This window comes from Maniola jurtina, chromosome 2 (assembly GCF_905333055.1).
Source record: "Maniola jurtina chromosome 2, ilManJurt1.1, whole genome shotgun sequence".
NCBI classification, from domain to species: Eukaryota; Metazoa; Arthropoda; class Insecta; order Lepidoptera; family Nymphalidae; genus Maniola; species Maniola jurtina.
The window spans coordinates 15693993-15714046 of NC_060030.1; the positions used below are offsets into that span (position 1 = coordinate 15693993).

At 36.1% G+C, this 20054-nt stretch overlaps 1 protein-coding gene and 1 non-coding gene across 2 annotated transcripts in view; both read left to right on the plus strand.

Moving 5' to 3' along the window:
* The first annotated feature begins 1158 nt into the window (after positions 1–1158).
* Positions 1159–1231, plus strand: Trnaf-gaa. The gene has a single exon. It is a non-coding gene; the product is annotated as a tRNA-Phe (tRNA).
* Positions 1232–14414: 13183 nt separating this feature from the next.
* Positions 14415–20054, plus strand: part of LOC123874746 (rho GTPase-activating protein conundrum) — an 84402-nt gene continuing 78762 nt past the window's right edge. The window contains exon 1 of the mRNA XM_045920236.1: positions 14415–14858. Coding sequence (XP_045776192.1) covers positions 14847–14858 — 12 coding nt within the window. The 5' untranslated portion in view covers positions 14415–14846. The remainder of the gene's footprint in view (positions 14859–20054) is intronic.

Consider the following 20054-nt stretch of genomic DNA (forward strand, 5'->3'; position numbering starts at 1 on the left):
TGTGCCGAGATTTTTAGATGGCAAAGTATCAAGACAATACCCAGATTCCTTTTCAGATAAGGCTAGAAGCCAGGGATAGTCTCTGACACTTGTAAGATTTTGAAGGAAATTCGAATGTGTCAGCTGAATAAACGGCAAATCCCAAAGATTTGTGTGGTGCGTTCCTTCGGGATGACGCCTGACCTTCCAACTCTCGAGGGCCTTTGTGGTATAGGTCAATAGAACTGAATTTTGATTTGAGAACTAAGCTCTCTTTATACTATGCTTTGCACAAGGGACAGAAAAGCCGAAAGAGCAACTCTGAAAATTATCTTCACGTCGAAAATTAAATATTAAAAGAAAAGTTATTAGAGGTTTTAATTCGAGCCCCTAGGACATGGAACGCCCTTCTGGCATTAGTTTTCAGTATAAATTAAAAAAAGTTCAGTCTTTTTTATTTTTCATTACTTATTAATCCACATTGGTTAATTCCACTTATGGAAGACTATGAAATTTCCATGAAATTTTGCAGACATATTCTAGAAACTAAAGGTACTTAGCACATTATTTTAACCATCATAATTTCGTCTCGTTCGTCCACCATGGTTTCTGACCCATTAAACGGTAGCCTTGGACTCAGATTACGGCATTTCAATAATAAATTTGCGGAACAGCCGCCTTGCTTCTATTATGCTTATTCGATTGAAAACCACCTTTGTCCGAGTCACGGTGATGGTCGCTGCTAATACAAAATTTGTGGTACGAGTATGTTGTAATGAATAAAAGGAAATACCTATGACTATTAAGCCTAGAACAGTCCATACTTAATTAAATGGGCTAGATTTTTTTTGCATAATTTTTAGATTTTAACTTTGATAAACTTACGAGTAGTCTATCCTCTTCTATAGCATTGGATATTTTGCACACTGACAAAATGAAAGGGGTCTTTTAAATATTTTAGGCACTGATTTTCAGCCGGATACCTAAGGTCACCAAAGTTCAGCTAACCGTATAATTACTGATAAGTATTTATAAGGTATGAATCATACAGACAGATACAACCAGCATGCAGTCACACGAGTAGATAATCTACTCGTGTGATGCAGTCATGCAGTGTGATAAAATTATTAGTACGAGTATATATCACAAGTAATCGTTAATTTCACAAGTTTCCTCACAGCCGAAATAGCTCAGTTGGGAGAGCGTTAGACTGAAGATCTAAAGGTCCCCGGTTCAATCCCGGGTTTCGGCAATTTATTTTATTTCGTTAACATTTTGTCGAACCCTGTTTTCATTCAGTTTTTTTTCGGCGCCTGAGTTAAAAATAATCATGGACTTTCGTCAGGCAGTGTGTATTACTTTTTGCTAAGTATCATCTTTCAACGTAGTGTTTACATACTCTTTGCTAGGTACGAGTAGGTACCAACTTAGTAAGAGCTAGAAATAATCTGATAATAAGTTGAACTTGTGAGATATACCTCCAATAATATTTATTATGCTTTCTAGATAGTTAAATGAATCGCAAATTTACTTTTTATTCCATTACAAGTTAGCCCTTGACTGCGATCTCACTTGGTGGTAAATGATAATGCAATCTATCATGCATGCGGGCTAACTTGGCAAGGATTACGGTAATTTTAATAAACCTTAGGTATCGCTTTCCACACGTTATAGTACCGGATCGCTATATCGCTTCGTGGTACGGCTTTGCCGGTAGGATGGTAACTAGCCACGGTCAAAGCCTCTCAACTCTTAAAGCTCAGAACACATAATTGTGGGCACTTGTTCAGGACATGTGCCACTGTTTGCTGTCAACTATCTGGTACACTACACGAGAGATGGCAGGTGTCACCTGCATCATTCCAGTCGCCATTGTTCGCTCCATGCCCGAAGCGCTACTTGTTCATACGCGCTTTCACAACGCGACGCGCGACGCATTGGCTTTCTCGATGAGTACTTAATATTCGGCAGAGGCCACGTTCTATGTAGGCCTACAGAATCAGAGCCGAAATATCTTTAAAAAATAACGTTGAAACTGTTTGGGGACCAAAAATATAAGGACCTTTTTGTATACCATACTTTAAGATGAATTGGTCATATGCGTATGAGAAATGATGACGTAAATCACCATAGGCTGGACTTCTTAGGTGTAATTGCAGTCACGCGCAAGATTTATAGTCAAAAAATCAATGGATTTTTCAAAGTCAATCTTTTTACAGGCAAGTATTTGTTACAGGCGAGCTACGCCATGTCGTCCCAAAGTGTTATGAGGACTTTACGAAGAAGCGACAGTCTCACTTCTTGGAGATGTTTAAAAACTGAATGGGTAAGGAATGTTGAATTTTCTTTTTTGTCGTTATGCTCTTGACAGAGCGGTCGTGGTCGTCACTGCAGTGCTGTGGTCACCATTCTACTGATGGTTGCCTTCCTAGTTCATTTATGCAAAGGGACGTCCATCGCAGCTTTTACTCGGTCTATCTTTTCACTATCCTGTCACATTTTACTGTTCCGATATAAGGAATTATCTTATATTAGAATTATCTTATTATATTATATAAGGATTAAGGATATTTGGAATTTTGCTTGGTGGTGTCTAGGTCATAAAAGCACCTATGACTAAAATCTCAAGTTTCTAGAACCAGTACTTACCTACTCTAAATACGAAAATGTGTCTGTCTGTCTGCTAGCTTTTCACGATCCATCCGTTAAATCGATTTTGACGAAGGGAAGGATATAAGGCTATTTTTATCCCTGAAAATCAAAGAGTTTCCACGGGATTTGAAAAAATAAAACTGAAATTGAGATAGATGAAGACACGAGCATCATCCAGTAGTCGATTTAAATGAGAGTTAGTTTATAGTTCTTGTAATTATTTCTCCTGCATTCACTGGTTTTGTTAATAACAAGAACTCAGACATTTGCCGCAACTCTCGATGACAAAAAAATAAATAAATACAAAGTGCCCTAAAGCCAAATCGCCTCGACGCAATCCAAAATGACTGCAGGGCATTTGTCGAAATGTTTCAACAGATCATCAAAAAACTCTACTGCACAATATTCGCAGTCATCATAACTTTAGTAATAAAGCGTTTGTAAGAGTTGTCGGTTCGTATTTTGTTTATAAACATTAAGGCTTCCTACAAAAGGCCTCAACTCTCTCTTCCTGTGAAATAGCGAAATGCCGGGTTAGCTAACTTGTTGTTAATTTTCATTGGCGCACCATAATATTACCTATAAGATTTTTAAGATGAAATCTTTTTCTTGCGTTGCATTATTTCTAAATAGGTCCAAATATTTAGTCGATGGCAGAAGCTAGGACGCAAGAGGCTTTTGCAAAAATCCTTACACTGTATAACCAACTGTGGTACTTCATCGGACGACGATGTTGTACACAAAAACTAAATTGACCGGATAATCAGACGTCGTTAGTAGAGCCATTCTTTATCATCATTATCAATCGATAGACGTCCACTCGTATTTCTAATTCTGAGCGTCCACTGCTCGAAATAGGTCTCTTGAAGGAACTTCCACATGCCAGTCTTGTTTGATATCGTCTGTCCATCTAGTACCGGGTCTTTGCACTCTACACTTTTTGAGGTCACCATTCCACACCATGGGATCCTAAAGCAAATACCTATCGTTTTTTTAACTAAGTGCCTTGCTCATTGCCACTTCAGCTTCGTAACATATGATAGCCATTCTTAGCTCAGTATCCATCCATCCATCCATCAGCCTGTAAGCGTCCACTGCTGGACATAGGCCTTTCCAAGAGCGCGCCACCAAACACGGTCCTCCGCCTTCCTCATCCACCCGCTCCCCGCCACCTTCTTCAGGTCATCGGTCCAGCGGGCAGGAAGGAGGTCGTCCTACACTGCGCTTACCGGTACGCGGTCTCCACTCCAGAACACGTCTGCCCCAACGGCCGTCGGTTCTGCGACAGACATGGCCTGCCCATTGCCACTTCAGTAGCTCAGTATATATTCAAAAAATTATTTATTGACACAATCCAATTGATTTATCGATTGCTTGAACTTGATCGATAGAAAAAAAATATTGTATTTTGGTTATATTCAGTACTATCTTTTCGCACTTTAGCACTTTTGCCATTGTTCTGCAAACGCAAGTTTGTATAAAGCCTAATTCCATTAGCAGCTGTGTCCAATTGGAATTGTTTGCCAAGTTTGAACCTTGCGCAACGAGTCAAGGCTACAGTGCTGTTATAAGTCAACCATTCTGCTGATCCCATTAATTAATGCCTTTAGATACCTACTATTTAATCTGCTTAACTTGTTGGGTATCTAAGCCACAGTAGACCTAGCACCAAAGCTTATGATAGCTGCATTGTAATGTGATGATCGAAATTATCTTGGATTGGTTAAAATCTATTCTCAGTAGGACTAGCGAGCGCATTCCAAACCAGCATCATCATTTAACGATTCAAAGTTTATTTGAACAAAAATCATTCTATTTCTACACTAAGTATTACTTATTGGTTAAAATTTACGGTGCTATAATGATAAATTCAGCTGATCAGAACTATAATCATTATCGCAATTATGATAATAACAACTATTTCGAATTGGTTCGTAATTATTATTCTTAGCACGTATGCTCATAATTTAATAAAGTAATCTCTACTTTTGACCTGACCCAGAAGTCCGGTGTTCGTTTATCGGATTAAATTCTTCAATATCACATCAAAAAGGTCAAGAAGAAGTATTGATGTCGAAAGTAAAGTAAAAGTAAAGGCCAGGGACAGAACATTGTATTTTGTGAGAAGAAACAGAGAGAATGTCAACGTGATATTGATTAGGATCATCATCATTACCAACCGTAAGAGGGCAAAATAGGGGTTTTGAATTTTTGTAGTCCACACGGACGAATTCGCGGCCATAAGCTAAGTTATGATGTCATAGACAGATTCACACATACACAGATACACACGTCAAACTTATAACACCCCTCTTTTTGGGTCGGGGGTTAATAAAAGGAAAGGCTGACTGACCGACTGACTGACTGACTGATCTATCAACGCACAGCTAAAAGTAATGGACGGATCGGGCTGAAAGACATGTATTCTGACGTAGACATCCGCTAAGAAAGATTTTTTTGGAAATTCAACTTCGAACGGGGTAAAATAGAGTTTCGAAATTTTGTGGTTCGCGCGGATGAACTCACGCCATAAGTCACTTATACTCGTAAATTTTATACGAAAGTGTGTTTGTTTGTTTTGTCTTTTAATCACGCCGCAACGGAGTAACGGATCTACGCGATTTTAGAATGGATGAAACGAAAATGGATATACTCGTAGTTAAAGACTTTTTTCTCTCTCGTCTGGCTTTACAAAGATTAGTCAATGTCAAGTTTGTAGTTATTTGTAACAAGTTAGTTAAACTATACAAGTATGGACCCCGTCTGTGCCGGCGCTCGCCGACACACGCACGGCACCCCCTTAGAGCGCTTTCCAGTCAGTTTTAACAAAAAATACGCTCCAAAATGGTAGAGCACGCCCGCCAGCTAACATCGACGTAGACGAAGTCCAGTTAAAGACTTTGAGAGAGACATAAGCTACTTTTTATCCCTGAAAATCAAAGAGTTCCCACGGGGTTTTTCCTACCCTACGAAAACTTAACTAAGTTTTCTTACCTACCTAGGAAACCTAGTTAGGATAAAGTCGCGGAATAATTCTCTCGAAATCCAATAATAGAATTTGAACAGAATGAATGGATGCGCGACTACTTTAATAAAACAATTTTAGAGGACTAAAACTACAATGTAAGTATATAAAAGCGAAAAAGGAAAAGTAAGATAAAAACGTTGAATCCACCAGCATGAACATTTATTAATACTATTTCTCTTCTCTCTGGGCTGGTTTATTAATACTATATTAAACTAGCTAATATACACAGATTGTTGATTACGAAGAATTACAATTAATGAAGAATAGTGGAGTCTAATGAGGAAAGTGTTCACACTTAGGAGATAAATTTAGTTTCAGTTTTTGCAGTCTAGGCGATCAGAAAGCGTTGCAGCGTTACACGAATAAAATATTGTACTATGTAGAAATTGTAGATATTATATATTGTGTATGTGTGATTGTATATTGTAGATTGTACCTACTCTGCTGCAAAACATGGACAGCTATGCTGTACAATATTTATGTGTATATATTCCAAAAATAGTAGAGTTTTGACCAAGTTTGTGCCAATAGCGAAGACTCAATAGCTCAACGGTTATAGGAGCGGACTGAGATCCGAAAGGTCGGCGAAAAACCCCACCCGTTGCACTATTGTCGTACCTACTCCTAGCACAAGCTTTACGCTTAGTTGGAGGGGTAAGGGGAATATTAGTCATGATTAAAATGGCTAATATTCTTTAAAAAAAAATATGGATAGGTGTGAGTCATCGATTTACGAATAGATCGGATTGAAAATGGTTCTGACAGACGGACAAAAAGACACTATAGGTGATTTCGTAGGAGTTGCGTTTTTCTATTAATTACCTACGGATTAATATGAAGATAAAATAGGCGTAAAACATCTCATTAGAAAACTATTTGCACAGATAGTAATACTGGCAGTTATCACGGCATTACATAATGATACAGCGATAAGAAAATGTACTCAGCTTTACCAATTAAATGTAATTGATGTAATTTCACCCGCAGACGAAAGTCTGAACTTGACTATTTGATTTACACTCGTCATGCAAACTTGTCTCTGTATTCTTATCAATTAGATTTTTTCTAATGTCTACAGACCTGTTTTTAACCCCCGACCCAAAAAGAGGGGTGTTATAAGTTTGACGTGTGTATCTGTGTATCGGTGTATCTGTGTATCTGTGTATCTGTCTGTGGCATCGTAGCTCCTAAACTAATGAACCGATTTTAATTTAGTTTTTTTTGTTTGAAAGGTGGCTTGATCGAGAGTGTTCTTAGCTATAATTCAAAAAAATCGGTTCAGCCGTTTGAAAGTTACCAGCTCTTTTCTAGTTATTTCTGTAACCTTCGCTTGTCGGGGGTGTTATAAATTTTTAATTTACACTTGTTATTGTATTTTTATTCGATAATGATCTGGCTATTAGTTTGAATAAATAATAGTAAGTAAATTTCTATTAATAGCTAGTGAACGAATTATTTCCGGAATCATCTAATTTGATATCCGGGACATTAAGCTAAAGAGGTTATAATCCTTAGATTAGGTTAATGCGATCAATACTAAATTACCTATAAACAATAGATCAAATGATCTATTGTTGTTGTTGATGAAGATGATGATGAAAATTCATCATCATCTTCATCTTAACCCACTATTGGTCTGCTCTCACCATAGTCCACCATAGCCCATAGGCCATAATTCATCACGTTGGCCAAGTGCGAATTGAAAGATTTCACACCTTTGAGAACATTATGGAAAACTCTTAGGCTCAGGCTTGCAGGTTTTCTCTAAGTGATATTTAATTACTTAAAACGCACATAAACGCACTCTGAAAAGCAAGAGAGGCAAATATTATATAAATATTAGTGAGTAATACTTATATAGTTTTAAAAAAATCTGCTATTTCGGCTTTTTCATGATATTTTATTATGTAGGTACCAAGAATTACTCGTCAGTTAGGGGCCTACTTATGCCTTTTCTCAAATTAACACTCTTCCTGTCTCCTTTAGAGTTAACATGTAACATATTACTACATAATAGCACGTCTTACGATATAATATAATAGGTACGATAAATATTATATCGTGGTTTTTATCTATAGTAGGAAATAATATGGATATGAGACATAGATGACACTTAAAAAAGTTTTTGTCACAATTTCATGGTTGTTAAACCAAAAATAATTTACAAATAAAAGGAAATTGTGAACGTCAACGACATTGTTAATTGTCGATCACAATAGTGTTTTGGGTTAGTTTGGAATTGTCTTTTGTAAATTTGGCGAATTATAGGCAAAGAGCTTATCCCGTGGTTCTAAGTTTTCAATACAGCTCCATAAATTATTGCGGTTCATAATATAGACCATATCGTCTCAAACCGTCGTGAGTCGCCGTTTGACTGACTGACTGACAGATCTACCAATGCACAGCTCAAACTACTGGACGGATCGGGCTGTTTGGAATGTAGATATATAGCTATTACGATGTAGATATCCATTAAAAGGGATTTGTGAAATTTCAACCCCTAGGGGGTAAAATAGGGGTTGAAAAGTACTCCACGCGGGTGAAGTTGCAGGCACAAGCTAGTTGTACTGACAATAATGTAACACTCCTCGTTTTGAAATTGCTGGCTCTTTGGCTATAAGGCTTCCGTTTCTTATCCAAACATGGCGTTGAATGGGCGGATGTGACGTCACGACTAGTTTTTGCTTTCGATTCGCCTTACAAGTTACAAGTGTGGAGTTCAAGCGAGGTTGATTTCAGGCTTTTTGTTGCCTTTCAAATAATGAGGTTCCTTTATTTGAAAATTACTTGCTAATACATTTATTAGGGTTCCGCAATAAAGAAAGAAAACCTTATAGTTTGGCCCAGTCCATTCATCTGTCTTCGTCTTTTTCTTTAAGGGCTGTGCAGGTCCTTAGGTCACTGTATCAAGTCGACCTTTTTCGACAAGTTTGACTCTTTGATCCATTGTGATCGCGCCAGTTTTAAACGTTCACACTTCACACCAATATATTATGTATGTGACTGCCAGGTACAAAAGCACTTTCCTGACAAGAATTAGAGTAGCTTTCTCAGGGAGTATGATATGTTTCTCTAGATCTTTATGTAGATGAGGGACAGCTGTAGCACTCAATAATCAATATGCATCGGAGTCAGATTCTTGTCATAGTCTGCAGATGTCTGTGCCTTGGCCCTTGTCTGTTTAGTGGACTATACCAGAGGAAATACCATGTGGTATAATGTGCTTATGGGAACTGCCAATACGTTGCAGAATTTCCAGGAATTTGTCCACTTCATCTGAGCATTTTATTATAATAGTTTTTCAATAGGTTCTTCGTATCTTTTGCATCTCACCGCTCATACTTTTCTAACAAGATCTGCTGTCTAGCTAACTGATAACAGAAGGAAAGGAAGAAAGAAAAAAAGAAAGACTAAAAGATTTCTAAAATCTTATTGGGCATGCCTTAAAGAATTCATCGTACTTATTTACAAAGGCTCCTTATTTCTTTTCCTTTCTCCTTAAAGTCAGATATCTCATGCCTGTCGGTAGGTACTTGAACTTGTTTCTTCTCGGAATCAATTACTTGTACCGCCTTCACAGCCCCGGGTTTAATGACTCGAGATCGCACCGAATTAAAGAAAAACCGAGACGATGCTGGATTACATAAAATTATTACCTTTAATGTCGTTCTTATGGGGATAATTACGAACTTTCAGAAAAACCAAATTAAGTAACTAAATTGCGTAATTTGTGAAAATAATTATATTGAAAGTTTTGAAGTTGCAGTGAATTTTTTGCACATATTCAATAGGGTACTATGTACTACCTACAGACCCTTTTTCTTAGCGGAAGTTTACGTCACTATCTGCATGCCTTTCAGCCCGATCCATCCAGTAGTTTAAGCTGTGTTTTGATAGATCACCTCAGTCATCTTTTCGTTTTATATATGACTATGACTATGACTATGGCTATGACTATATTGAAATATTTAAGGGATAATGTAACATCAGCGAAAGAATGTTGGAAATCGGATAAGTAATGTCGGAGATTATATTATCCAAACTTAGAAACTTTACCTCTTTATGTTACACAGACTAGTCAACCTCTGTGAGTGGTCTGTGTTTTTAACCCCCGACCCAAAAAGAGGGGTGTTATAAGTTTGACGTGTGTATCTGTGTGTCTGTGTATCTGTGTATCTGTCTGTGGCATCGTAGCTCCTAACCTAATGAACCGATTTTAATTTAGTTTTTTTTTTTGTTTGAAACGTGGCTTGATCGAGAGTGTGCAAGTAGCTATAATCCAAGAAAATCAGTTCAGCCGTTTGAAAGTTATATCAGCTCTTTTCTAGTTACTGTAATCTTCACTTGTCGGGGGTGTTATAAATTTTTAATTTACACTTGTATATATTGAAATATTTAAGGGATAATGTAACATCAGCGAAAGAATCGGATAAGTAATGCTCTGAGATACCTCTTATATCCAAACTTACAAACTTTACCTCTTTATGTTACACAGTCTAGTCATCCTCTGTGAGTGGTCTGTGTTTTGATATTTAGTTAGTGTAGTTATATATTTACCTAGAAGGTTTACGTAACGAGTTAACCATTATCTTGGTTGACTCGATTGCTACCGTTATCTCGGTAAAATCCATTGCAAATGCTCACGTAGCTCTGTACTCTGTACCTACCATCTGTCAGAGTTATCTCGAGAGCTTTGACAGTGGCACTGTATCTCACATTGTTCATACGGGATTAATCATAACGGATTTGCCATCAGTTGTGATATCAATCTCTATCGTTTGTCGAAGATATTCTGCATCTTTGACTAGTCACCGTGGCTTTGCAGAATGTTGTAGGATGTTTGTTTTAATTTTGGATGTAACTCGTAATGAGATGGGACCAATAATGTTATTTTGATATACTTATTCAAATAATAATTGTTATTGGTTATTCTAACCAATCTCTTATATCTTATTAATAGATTATTCTAGTCAATTGTCTGAATAGATATATTTGAATCTAGGGCGTAAATTGGGCTTTTTATTTTCTCCGCGCCTCGCGGAGCACGTAAATTTGACTTCGTCGGTTTCATATTATCATCTATCACCATTATAATAAATAGGTATTTTAAGCCTAAATAGTACCTATTCTTCGTCTAATCAGATTGTGGTAGGATTTGGGCTCCTCTCCCAAAGAATTATTGTGTGATAGATGGAATGCGTCATGACTGACCGCATAGTGGAATACTATGCAGATTGAGAGAAAGAATTAAACAAAGTAAAAGCGTTGATAGAGGAAGGCGTTTTGCGAGGAGGGATTCCAGCAACAAAGTTTCTTATCATAATATGTAGACTATCAAAGTAACATGATAACTGGTTTTTATTAGTTGATCATGGAAGAGAAACTCGTTTAAGTATAATGTAGAAATAGGTCAGAAAATCGGAAGGAAAGAAAATACATGACTCACTAGACTACAGAATCTAGGGCTGCCAACGTTTCAAAAATAACTACTTATTTTAACGCACTATAACTAGTTGGTTTAAAACTAGAAGAACGCACAAAGAATTTTGCTATACGTTCCAAAATACGAGTAGCCGATGGGACTGGGCAGGTCTGTTTTTTGCCAGAATAAGATTTGTGGGTAAAATCAGCTTGTCAATTGCGGAAAACGGCATTAATCATTATTACGATCTCAATTGTTGTGATTAGGTGAATGTGCACGTGTTGCAATAATCCATTGTAACTATAATAGTGGGCCAGTATACGAGAGAGATAGATAGAGTATATGGAGTTATGAGAGGTACTTACATAGAGTTCTTGAGAAATCAAAATGGGTTTGGGTGGACCGAATAATATGCAGTGCAAACCGCCAGTCAAGATTTTTCTATTTTTTTTTTAAATTACTTGTTGGCAATCATGTACAAACTGCTTGATGGTCTGAGAAAAGCTTTTTTCATGAACACTTTCTATCTTAGTTGTACCTATTGTACTCCCTTTACAACCTCTCGCACTGCCAAAGGCCACTGGTAGAGACAAGTGCTTCCCTGTCCACTTTTTCTTTCTTTTTCTCTTTATTGTTACAAACTGGTACAAATTAAAAAAAATGATTTTTTATTCTAAACAGTTGTCAACCCTTGCAACCCATTTTCCTAAACATAGAAACGTTCACTAGTTTACTATGCGGTTTCCTACTAGAACCTGCCCTGACCGGACACTAGACTTTCTATGATTATACAAAAAGGAAAAACCAGATTTGTAGACGTGGTATCTGTTTTTCAGACATCGATTTCTAGAACTCGCTTCTTCTTTTTAGACTAGCGCCTTTATGCTACACTAGCTTATGCCCGCGAATTCGTCCGCGTGGCAGTGAACTACCTTCAAACCCTTATTTTACCCTCCTTATGGGTTGAATTTTCAATAATCCTTTCTTAGCGGATGTCATAATAGCGCCTTGCTGGGGCTACGTGTCAATTCCACGCTCTTCTACTAATATTAAAATTATGCGAAAGTTTTTTTGTTTGTTTATTTGTTTGTTTGTCCTTCCTTCACGCCCTAACTAAGCAATCAACTGACTTGATTTCGGCAAAACAGCGGAGAGTAACATAGGCTACTTTTTATCCCGGAAATCAATGAGTCCTTGCGGAATTTGGAAAAACCTAAATCCACGCGAACGAAGCCACGGGCATCAGCTAGTTATTTGTATAAACTTTGATTACTTGTGTAATATTATGCTTGTTTCAGGAGCATACTTTCAATAGTAGGTAAATACGTCCAGCATAAGGTTTGCAAAATACGTCCAGCTGCCGAAAATATTACATTATTTGTTTATTTTTTGTTCGCAAAAAGCAAAAAAACTTTGGCAAAAACATTGAAATATACTATAAATTGTGTGCAAAAATGGTAACCGAAGTCTGAAATTTAATAACTAGTTATTATGTTACAATATAGTGAAGTATTTTATTACTTACATTTTTTTGTCGAATATCATAACATTATAAAATATATACGTATAAAAATATAAGTACCTAGGTAGGTATATAAAATAACAAATGGGTGTAAGTATTTGCATGAAATAAAATTTTACAGGAGGAGCAAAAAACTGAAAACTGTTGAAACTTTACTGTAATTTAACCATTTTGATCGAAATCACGAACTTTGGACTCAATTTTACCACTGTTTCAGGCCGTTTTGCTTGGAAATGAATTGGAGTTTATATATTCAGTGATCGGTATCACGAACTTTAAACTCAATTTCAGTACATTTTTAGACAATTTCGCATTGAAATGTATTCAGATTTTTATTAGTGGGCTAAAAAGTCTAGATTATAGAAAAAGCAGGATATTGATTAGAAATATAATTAGGTAGGTACCTACTTACACAGTTTTGTTCGCTGGCTCCTCAAAAATATAAAATCAATAAGTTTGTTCCTTTAATTATTTTTAAGGTTCCGTAGTATTTTTTAAATTTCTTCTTTTACGTAACTGGTTTCTTTTAGCCACGGCTTGACTCACTTATTTGTTCAAGTGCGTTACATTAACCAGCGTGTTCGGTTTATCATAATCTTTTCTTCTATTGTCATCATGACCGATTTCGTAATCAAACTATTTTGAGCCTTTTGTTTTTAACTCGCGCATCTCATTGTTTCGGACACGTTTCGGGTCTTATCTGAAATCCATCTGTCGTTGCGCAGTCAGTTTCGACAGAATTGTGCCTGCAGTGTAATATAATAATAGGATCGTGCGACTCGGATTCCATCAGACTAGCCAAACTAAAAGTTGTAAAGCCTTAAAAACCTAACGTAAACCTAGTCAGCCGGCGGACAAAAGGTCCGCCGTCATAAAAGGTCATAAAAAATAACTAATTAGATAGAATATCCCAAAAAATTCCAGATTCCAGAAAGTCAGTAGGTACCAGGTACCAGTCAATGCAATTCCAAGAAACACTATTAGGTAAATTCATTGTTTTTAGGGCAGCTGTTGGTCGATATGCACGTACAAACGACGACATAATATAGGCTGGAGAAAGAAACGACACCTACTGCATAATAAAATAGACAAATATTTGTATGAAGCTGTATTCAGCTATAGGGGATTATAGCAACCAAGGCCAAGAGATATTTTATGAATGGCAAAGTGGGTTGATTCAACATTCAGCCCCTATGCTTAAACCATTATGAAACAATAGAACCGGTCGATCCTTTTGGGAATATCTAATATTATAAAATATGTGAAAATGTGTTTGCCGGTCTGTCTGTCTGTCTGCTAGCTTTTCACGGCCCATCAATATAATCGTTTTTGATGTAAGGTACAGAGTTAGTTTACATCCCGGGGACGAATGTAGGCTACTTCTATCCCGGAAAATTAAAGAGTTCCTACGGGATTTTTAAAGTCCCCATCTGTTTAACCGATTTATACGAAATTTATACAAAATTTCGTATTAATAATATTTCGTATAAGTAAGAGGTAACTTGCGTACCAGAAACTAACTAGGCAAAAATATTTTTATGACGGAAAAGTATACTTAGTTCCCACGGGATTAAAAAACCTAAATCGACGCGGACGACGTTGCGGTCATCATCTAGTACCTAGATAATAATGAAGAGAATCCTCTAATAACCATCTCTAATCGTTTGTTTTTTTTTTTTGTATAGGGGCACGTAGGGGCTTGAAAAAATAACAGCTTGGGTGCGTGATACCGCTGCAGAATCGTCGGGGGACGAAGGCAGCGTTTTTCGCTTGTGGTTTGTGCGAGAAGCGCACCTACCTCGGCCAAGCCTACTGCACAAGTCCCCAGTCCATTCATTCTCGATATCTTGCCACTTGTTTAGTGCCGCGCCAACCGTCACCGGAATCGCTCGTCACGTTGTTTTGTTGAACACATCCAATACGCGAGTGACATTTTTTAGTTTTAAAAACAAAAACTTGAAGTTATTTACTAAGTTTTATCAAACAACGAATGGTGGTGTTGTGAAACAGTGCGAGATTTCTTAAAAGTAAATTGAAAACATTTGCGGACGCGTGGCTTGGAGAAGTTGAAAAACAAACGCTCGCCCGCTCGTCTTGATTCTCATTTCTCAAGTTTCCGAATGGTCCTCCACGATAATTAGTTTGGTAAAAGTGTGTGTGTGCTGTGGACGCTTGATGCTTTAATTAGGACTTGATTAGCAGTTTGCTTTACTCGATTCGTGTTCACGACTTCGGAATCATCAATGATTAAGTTGGTTAGTACATTCTGATTACCATTTTTCTTCTAACTTAAGGCTGCTTACAGTGTCTTTGCTATTAACATCTTCTGAACCCTCAGTTTTGTGTTCGTCTTTATAAACAGCTAATATTTTGTTTTAATCTTTGATAAATATGACAGATTTATGTTTATTTATTAGTTAGTTATTTATTAATTTATTAACTTATAGCTATACGACTCAAATGCCACTTACCTACCTATTGCGTGTTGATGTGATGGTATGATATCAGAAACCTTCACGCAAGTACCGACAACAATTTTAGATACAAATTTCCAGCTCAATCTGACGTAAGCTTTTGAGGAATTTAATATTCTATGATAGATATACTAACTCATAAGTAAAGAATAGACAGACAGACAAACATTGATTTTTATATAAGACGCCCGTAGTCGTACTTGACGTAAATCCTGTTTGAAACGCGTATTGCATACTTTAATGGGCATTAACTTTACACGCTTTAAATAAATTACCTATTACAGATACTATATCAGCGTTATCTGATGCCGATAATATTGTGTAATTACAACACTTAGGTATTTTAGTACTTGATAATGAGATTAAAGAGATAAGTATGGAAACAAACTCATATAGGTGGCACGAGGAAACGGATGTAACATCTTCGAATAAAGCGCATACGAATATGATCATTGTGATGTCATTTCTGAGTCAGAAGACGGTCGGAGTTTTATTTTACAAAGAAACAACATTGTTGAAACGATTACTCAAAGGAAAGAATCGACCTATCTACCCTAAATATACAAACTAAGGCCCGTATGAAACTCTCATTTACCTTTAGTTTTAAGTTGACGAAAATAATAATTATTGTCACTATTATATTTGTGTGAAAAATATAATTTTAGATTTTCAAAGATGATGTATACATAGAAGCTGATTAACTTTTCAATTTGACCATATTAGTAAAAAACATGTGCGATAGTACGATAGATTGCGAGCAAACAGAAATTTTAAAAGAATCAGATCTTAGTAGAACAACGGGAACATGTAGAAGATGAAGAAAGTACCTAGGTACCTATCACTTAAAAGCTTTCAGATGTAAAAGCGTTGTGCTTTAAACATGTTTAACAAAAAAGTTAAATACTTAATTGTACCTACTTATTTACTGTGAAGGAGAAAGTCTTTCACTCTACTAAGTACCTCTATATACTCTACCTACAACACAGTTGATACAAAAATTTGCAGATCAATTCAGGAATGTTGATTTCAAGACGATATCTCAAATCAAATGATCTCATGTAATTATTTATTTCAATGCCTAATTTACTAATAAGTGAATTCTCAATTGTATCCAGTGAAGATGAAAGTGAGTCTAGTAGATTTGCTCGCGTTGCGTTAAGAAATTTTGCATGCATCATCGGATTTTTCTCGGTTTTTATCGTAAAAATGCTCTTCTGTCTCAATGAATACGATGATGATGATTACAATATCGGTTCGCTAGCAACCATCATTTTTAATGGGGATGTGCAATAGTTTATTAGGCATTCTTTTATTTATTGTGGAATTCTTTAGTTACCTACGGTAAAACGCCATTAGTATACCAACGTATTTCACATGCGGTAGCGAAATATAAAGTGCTGTATGCGAATGCGCTAGTATGATAAAGACATTATGGGGGGAAGTGAAATCAAAATATGACTATCTACAAGGGGGAGAATTAAGTAAATTCAAGTTTAAAACAAATGCAAGGTAATTTTTATAGTATGTTCTGTGTTATGTGTCGTCATTGAATTACCAAGTTTTGGAACCTTATGGGACAATTAATAAATGTAAATGTTAATGCTTTATGTAATCCATAAAAGAACACACAGCTAATAATAACTATACTTTATAATGACTGTTTGCTTGATCTTTTTGTACTTATTGTTCCACTAATAGAACGTCAAGGTAAAAAGTTCACAGCAAAAAACGTAGTAGATAATTTTGCACTGTGCAGTATAGCGGTCGAGTTGCAGCTGTTTTGTGGTTAAAGTGTACACGTGCAAGGATAGCACATGCTCATGTCAAAAAACGTAATTAATACCGACTATTTATATCCTGTAATGTTGTTACTAAACCTGAATTAACCGGCTGTGTAGGTCAGAGTCAATACAAATGTAATTTTTTTAAGAAAACAAACACCAGAGCACAGAACTATAGCACCATTCACGAAGTTCACTCTGATTATAGTAAGATGGCAGGATTATAGTAGGAAACTGTTAATTTTTTATGGAATTGGGAAATCTCGATATCCAGCCATCTTTAGGTACAAATCATGTCTGGGATCTGGATACAGAATTGAGCATAATATTATTATAGGTAATGGAAAACAATTTGACGCAAAAGTTAACTCCACTTGACCATTTCATTTCTCATGGAATCATGACGTGTAACTTGCAATTTTGCACGCTCTTCCTTTATTCCTTTATTCCAAAGTTAGCATGTCATAGATTGCTGGTAGAATATGTAACTTTGCATGCCTTTATAATGGTTAATGTTATTAAATTCTGTACTTCTTGTTTCGAATAATATATTTAAATTATTATAGTTAATATTTAGTTGCAAACAAACAATGTTTGCCATTAAAATATTCATTTATTTAAATATTATTATATTACAAACCTATTATATTAGCTAAGTAACATTTCGAAATGTTTATTATTTCCATTAACTCAGATCCTAATCAAGATAATATGATATTAATTAAATATTCTGCTATGCAATTTAGTAATTTCCTTTTGCACGTTTTGCACACTCTGAATGTCTAAATATGTATAGACTAATAACTATGTTGTAATTATTGAATTATATTATAATATTAATTACGAATCTGTCTTCGTTATTTTAGTTCAAGCTTTTTAACGAATTTGTAATTTCAAATATTTGAAGTTAGAAGCTCTACATTGATTTGTTATTTGGTCTTTATTATACCCTTCATTTAATAAATGGTTTCTATGCAACGTATGTGATTCTATTTATCATAAGAGATAATTTCATACATTTACATTATTAACTAAGTGAAAGAATGTTGTTATTCTTCATTTTTTCATTTCTGTCACAGTCTTTTTTATCAAAACTCATAATCACAAAATTCACAATCATCGACATCAAACCTAGCTAAATGCAAATATTATTGCTTGATGCTTGACAAGTTATGACAACTCTTTCTAATAAGCCAATCAAAACACAAGAAATCGAAGAATTGAAGTTAAAGCCTCAGATCACACAAGGAATTTTGTAATCTCGTTTAAGCCGCAAAAAAATGAATATTTTAGAAATCATTTTATTCATACAATAAGCACCCCATTGAGCTGAAACGTAAAGAGCGCGTAAAGTCGCAAAATTGCGAAATTAGCCGCTTTCTTCCGCCGTGGAGACCTGCTCCACTTCTTCATATCACAGCCACTTCGTTTTCACGTTGCGTGCGTCTCCTAATATATCGCCACATTCATCATACCCCCGGGGATATGATTTCTCTTGGCATTGTTTCTAGTCAGTGATAAGTTCGCGCTTGGCTGCGAGTTTAATCGACGGCTTTGCCGGTATGGTAACTAGCCGTGGCTGAAACTTCCATCCAGATCTGAGACAATTTTGAAATGCAGTATGCATCCAGTCATCTGTCCGCCTCAGGCTGTCGACATTATCGGCTGATATTAAGTATTTTTAACCCCCGACCCAAAAAGAGAGGTGTTATAAGTTTGACGTGTGTATCTGTGTATCTGTCTGTGGCATCGTAGCGCCTAAACGAATGAACCGATTTTAATTTAGTTTTTTTTGTTTGAAAGGTGGCTTGATCGAGAGTGTTCTTAGCTATAATCCAAGAAAATCGGTTCAGCCGTTTGAAAGTTATCAGCTATTTTCTAGTTACTGTAACCTTCACTTGTCGGGGGTGTTATAAATTTTTATTTACACTTGTTAACCAATATTGTTATTGGGATCGGAGTAGGCACGATGTTTTCAGTGAAATGTTACATTGTCACCTCAATAAAAGTCACCTTTGCTCAGATCACTCGCACGAATTACCCGAACTCGTCTGTACGTCTCCGAACACTTTTTCTCCTTGTTTCTTCTTCTATTCTTCTTATTACATCTAGATTTGCTTAACCAAGACTCTTAAATGACTTACTTTCGGACCTGAAATTTTGTTATCACACTTAATATTATAAAGGAGAAAGTTTGTATGTGTGTGTGTGTGTGTGTTTGTTACTCCTTCACGCAAAAAGTACTGGACGGATTGGGCTGAAATTTAGAATGGAGATAGATTATACCCTGGATTAGCACATAGGCTACTTTTTATCCCGGAAAATCAAAGAGTTCCCACGGGAATTTTAAAAAGCCTACATCCACGCGAACGAAGTCGCGGGCATCAGCTAGTAAAGTTTATAAAATGTCATAGGATACTTGAATGCATTATTTTATGTGAAGTTTCGTATTTCGTTATTCATTAGCTAATTTGTCTAGCGGACAACTTAGGTAACTTAATCAGTGGAACTAACCGTACCTATTGTTAACTATTTCACTTAGAGCAATTATAATTAATGTAAAATTACCATATTATATAAGAGCTGTTCAAAGTAGCACAGTCTTTGCTTATTGTGAAATCAAGCCGTCAATAATTTCAACTAATGTTCCAGTCTCAATCTTCTGGTCATTTTAAAGTGGCTACACTAATGTTAATGATCGTTTCTTTTGTTCATAAATGTTTGTCATTTGTTTAATTAGTATAATTGTCATACCACGACTGGCGCGAATCATATTCAATTTTAACCTACAAGATTACCAACATTTATCTAATGATTTGCATACACGTGACGACCTAAATCAAGAAAGCTCTAGTCACTACATAGTGTATCGGTAGAAAGTAACCGTCTTTATAAGAGGTTTAAGATTCGATTCTGGTTTACCAACGATACCTGGACCCCGGCTCCTTCCTACCAGTTATCATCAACATCATCAACTACCACCATAGTGCACCAAGCTGGTCACTTGCAGATTGGCAGACTTCACACACCTTTGAGAACATTACAGATAACTCTCGAGTATGCAAATTTCCTCACGATGTTTTCCTGTACCATTTAATCATTTTTCACGCCTTTATTTTCAATCACACTGTAACAGATCATTCACGGATCCAGATAATTTTTTGTAAAGATATAATATGTACCTATAATAAATAAT